Here is a 5,219-nt window from a genome sequence, read left to right on the forward strand (position 1 = left end):
GGAAATAAGAGTGTGACTTCAATATGGAATCCAGGATAATGCTTTAGATGTATTGTTTTTCTGTACATTGTATGTTTTTTTTTTTTTTTTTTTTTTTACATTTATCAAACCAAAACTATGCTAACTGGACTGGTACAGCTGTGATAACCTTCTCATGTGTCTGTGCTCTGTGATGATGGCAAATATAATACATAACAAAATTACCATTGAATAGATTGATAATGATAATAAATAATAAAATCCTTCTGTCTGCTGAATAGCCAAATCACATGAACATGTGTAATGAACATTTGTAAAGAAACTCTGAGAGAAAACAAGAGCAAATGTACAGGTAAGAAAGGAAATATAGATCTGGTGAGGAAAAAAAAAGAAAATTCAAAGATTAGTAGATCCGCAGGTAAGAGAGAAGAGGACGACAGTAAATTTCCAGGTTGAAAAAAAGAAAAAGAAAGCAGTAGGTTTCCAGGAAGAAAACAAAAGATGACAATAGTCAGGTAGCTGCGGACCACGCCCCCTGCGCACAGGCCACGCCCCCTGCTCACAGGCTTTAATTGGGGGGGTAGAAACCAGGTGGGAGCAGACTGGAGGACACAGACAGGAGACACCGGACAGAAAACTACTGTCTTCTGGATTAGAGACTCAGTTTGATATTTCATTAAGTTTCCTAACAAGATGAATGAGACGCAGTTTCTCCTCCCGCTGTCTGAATATGACTTCGAGCGCCGGTTTGACGAGAGAGGCGCGATAGAATGGATGCAAGCCAACTGGTAAGAAATCTCTACTTGATTTAGTGTTTTTTTTATTTTATCAAATTTTATAATTCTTTGTCATTTGGATTAAAACATAATTTTAAGAGAAGACCTTGCCAAGAAAACAGCAAGGTTGGCAAAAATAAAATAAAATCAGAGCGGTGGAACAACAATACGCGACACGCTTCGTTCTCTGAGACGTCAGTTGCCGTACTCCGTTTAAAAATCTGTCAATTTCATAATTCCTTGCTTCTTTGCAAATACACACGCCTCATAAAATATGATGTGAGATGTTTTATGAATTATTGGGATCCCGTCTTCATTTCGGCTTACACGCTATACACCAAGCAGCACCCATTTCAATAAAATGTCAGCTTTAACTTTAGTATCGGTCGATTCTCGCGATCTCCCATTGAGAGCGTGGTGAGCGGTAGCGAGTGTGAACCAACTCGAAAAGTTATGATTTTATTGAAACATAGTGTTGCTTAGTTTATTAGATGTCAGCCGTATCGAAGAGTGGGTCCTGCCGATTCAGAACATATATTTAGTGTTGTTGTAGGATGTGTGTAAAACTACCGATAACCTAGAAACGCTTAAACTGACAGATTTTTGAATGGAGTTTGGCGTGTTTGTCTCTTCATACAAGAGAAACCGGATGTGTGCAGGAAAGCATAGAGCAGCCACGACTTTATCACAGATGGACAGAAACCAACCGGAGGAATCGGTGTAACACTCTGACGTAACATCACAACACAACACACCAGTCCTGTCAGTCTGCCCGGTGACTCACCGGACAGGTGACGTCACACCTCCGTTTTTAAACCTGCTGTATTTATTTTGGGGCCAGTTATCCCAGGTGAGAGCTGCTCTTCCAGTCTGCCACTCAGAGAGCCGGAGCGGTTATGAAATCTTCTGAGTCTTGCGAAAGTGCAAAATGAGGAGAAATATTTCATCTGCCAGTAATATATTCATATGTAATATTCCTGTAGGGGCTTACAGTGCGCTGAGTTTAAAGTGACCTTATTATACTTAATGGTATTTTTAATCTCAGGTATCACTATAATATTCTGATAAAGTGATAGTTGTATAGTGATCTTATTGTACATAATGGTGATCTTATCTCCTATGGTATCACTAGAACACTTCTATGATATTCCTATAGAGACTTATAATGTGTCTTTATACTCAGTAGTAAGTTTATAGGGATCTTTTTGTACTTAATGATAATCTTATCTCCTGTGGTATTACTATAATATTCCCATCAAGTTTATCATATGATTATGATTTGGAATGTGAAGTTGATTGTAACACGATATGTCAGTGTGACTCTGTCATATCAGAGGTATTCAGTGAATGTCGTTCAGTGAGTGGAAGGTGTGTTAAATCCCAGAAATGCAGTTTTGTGGTTGATCTTGTTGCTAAGCAACAGTTTAACCCTGTAGACAGAAGTTGTTGTTCAGTCTCAAAGTTCATCTGAACCCAAAATATTTTTTTTTTCTCTTCTGCTGAAAACTGTTTCTGTCCGGTTTTAATTTCCTTCACTTCTCCTTCATCATCATCATGACTGTTCCAGACTCACAGCAATATTTGTTCTGTCTGCTGTCAGGATGCTCTGACCTCTGACCTCTGACCTCCTTATTGTTGGTTGTTTGTGATCTAGGAACTGATGCTGATTCTGCTGTTGACCTCAGTAGAGTCTCTCTGGAGAAGAGAGTTCTCTAAAGGTCTAAACTGTAAATGAAGCTGTACATGGAAATCTGTTTATCTGTGAAAATTGAGTTGAATTCTTTATTAATCTCTAGAGAAATTGTTTACTTCAGTCCTGCTGCTGTGCAGGTTGAAGCTGAAGATGATGTTGTGGAAGTGGATCTTTACAGTGTGTTTCCTCTGTGTGTGTGTGTGTGTGTGTGTGTGTGTGTGTGCAGGAGCAAGTCGTTTGTGTTCAGCGCTCTGTATGCAGCTCTGGTGTTCACAGGACGAATCTTCATGAAGGAGAGAGAGAAGCTGAACCTGCGCCGTCCCCTGGTGCTCTGGTCCCTCAGCCTGGCCCTGTTCAGGTGTGTGATGCTGTTTCAATCTCACTGCTGACGTGAAGTCTCATCAAAATTATAATTTCCTCTGGATCAGACTGACAGAAACATTGTGGTTCATCCTCGCAGAGAGAGACAGTGTGTCCTAAACCTCAGACCTGATTAGATTAGATTGTCATGTCTGTTATTTTTCAGATTTAATTAGTGAAGGCTGAGTTTGGCTTCCATTCTCTTTTTTTTTTTTTTTTTTTTAAGAAGTATTTATTGGCCAAGATGGCACATGGAATCTGGCTTTGTATATTCCTCATATGGAAAACGAGAGAAGAAGAACTCCATATGTACAAGAGTCCAGCCTCAGTCCTCAGTTCAGCCTCGGTTCAGCCTCAGTCCTCGGTTCAACCTCGGTTCAGCCTCAGTCCTCGGTTCAACCTCGGTTTGGCCTCAGTTCTCAGTTCAGCCTCAGTTCTCAGTTCAGCCTCAGTTCAGCCTCAGTTCAGCCTCAGTTCAGCCTCAGTTCTCAGTTCAGCCTCAGTTCTCAGTTCAGCCTCAGTTCAGCCTCAGTTCTCAGTTCAGCCTCAGTTCAGCCTCAGTTCTCAGTTCAGCCTCAGTTCAGCCTCAGTTCTCAGTTCAGCCTCAGTTCTCAGTTCAGCCTCAGTTCTCAGTTCAGCCTCAGTTCAGCCTCAGTTCAGCCTCAGTTCTCAGTTCAGCCTCAGTTCAGCCTCAGTTCTCAGTTCAGCCTCAGTTCTCAGTTCAGCCTCAGTTCTCAGTTCAGCCTCAGTTCAGCCTCAGTTCAGCCTCAGTTCTCAGTTCAGCCTCAGTTCAGCCTCAGTTCAGCCTCAGTTCTCAGTTCAGCCTCAGTTCTCAGTTCAGCCTCAGTTCTCAGTTCAGCCTCAGTTCTCAGTTCAGCCTCAGTTTGGCCTCAGTTCTCAGTTCAGCCTCCACATCTAGAAACAACTTGTATGAGTTGTAAACAGCTAGTGGAGGTGAAGCCGCTCAGTGGATCGGTGTGGACAAACCTGTGTGTCTCTTGTTGCTCGGCAACAGCAGCAGCAGTGATGGTGTGTAAAGGTTGGAGCCGGCAGCTTGCTGAAGGCGGTGAGAGCAGCCACAGTCTTCAGATCAGTTCGGTTCGACTTACTGAGAGAACGTTCAGTGAATTCACATCATGCAGACCGAAGTGAGTCTGTGGTGTTTCACTCAGCCGTTTCCTCGGAGACGACGGCATCTTCTTCTGCCACAAACGTGACCTTTAACCTCGTCTGTCTCCATGGAAACCAGTGGCGTGCTGAGCTGCTTTTTTTTTTTTTTGTTGGCATGTTAAAGATGTCAGAGCTTGTTAATTATTAGAAAGGATGAGATCCAGCAGTGAAACGGCTTTGTTGGATCATAAACCAAGCGCCCCCAGCCAGGCTGTGTGTTAAGTTTCTCCTGTGTGTGTGTGTGTGTGTGTGTGTGTGTGTGTGTGTGTGTGTGTGTGTGTGCAGCATCGTGGGAGCGGTCCGGACCGGCAGCTTCATGCTTCACATCCTGAGCTCCGGCGGGTTCCGGCGCTCCGTCTGCGATCAGAGCTTCTACTACGGTCCGGTCAGCAAGTTCTGGGCGTACGCCTTCGTGCTGAGCAAGGCCCCGGAGCTGGGTGAGTCCAGCTGTGGGACGGGGGGGGGGGGGGGGGGGAGTCCAGCTGTGGGACGGGGGGGGGGGGGGGGGGGAGTCCAGCTGTGGGACGGGGGGGGGGTCTCAGTCTGTTGTTTGAATGAAAGTCTAATTGTTTCAGTCTAGACTTGGGCTGATATTCAACAATATTGAATATCACGATATTTTGTGAGTATTGCAATATTTTCCATGGTATCGTCGAATATCACCCCACCCTACTAGTGGTAGGATAGTAATAAACAAAAAAATATCATAGTTGTAGTGAAAAGTTTGTCATTTTATTTCAACTGGGTTCTCTTTTCCACAATCAGCCTGTTTTCCTGGAGATGGCAGGAATGAGAAAATTACACCAAATGGCTCAAATCAATATTTTGGCGGGACATGATCGCAATATTAAATTTTGGAACAAATCGGGAACAAACACGTCTCCTTGCTTTGAGCTGTAAATGTTGGGCCAATCAGAGTCAGGCATCATTTCTCTGTTTGGTCAAAATCCAACAAGTGAACTCTGCAGCGCCCCTTCAGGCCAATCAGTGCAATTTAAAAAAAAAAAAAAAGGGTGTACTAGCAATGAGACTCGAAGTGTCGCCCAAATCCAACATGGAACCCCAGTGGTGGAAAGTAATTAAGTACATTTACTCAAGTACTGTACTTAAGTAAAGTACAAGTACCTCAAAACTACTTGAGTATTTCCATTTTATGCTACTTTGTACTTACACTCCACTACATTTTAGAGGGAAATATTGTACTTTTTACTCCACTTCATTTATTTCACAGCTATAGTTAC

At 43.1% G+C, this 5,219-nt stretch overlaps 1 protein-coding gene across 1 annotated transcript; it reads left to right on the top strand.

Annotated features, from left to right (window-relative positions):
* Positions 1 to 593: 593 nt before the first annotated feature.
* LOC139640584 (very long chain fatty acid elongase 6-like) lies at positions 594 to 4,427 on the top strand (the record flags this gene model as incomplete). The annotated part of the gene is made up of 3 exons (XM_071514757.1): positions 594 to 767; positions 2,675 to 2,806; positions 4,264 to 4,427. Coding segments are annotated over exons 1-3 (391 nt in total), but the record flags the coding sequence as incomplete, so codon positions are not given.
* Positions 4,428 to 5,219: the final 792 nt, after the last annotated feature.

The sequence above is a fragment of the Centroberyx affinis genome, unplaced genomic scaffold (assembly GCF_046629955.1).
Source record: "Centroberyx affinis isolate AG114_WGS23_722 - 3 ecotype Tasmania unplaced genomic scaffold, CSIRO-AGI_Caff_v1 ptg009862l_1, whole genome shotgun sequence".
In the NCBI taxonomy this organism is placed as follows: domain Eukaryota; kingdom Metazoa; phylum Chordata; class Actinopteri; order Beryciformes; family Berycidae; genus Centroberyx; species Centroberyx affinis.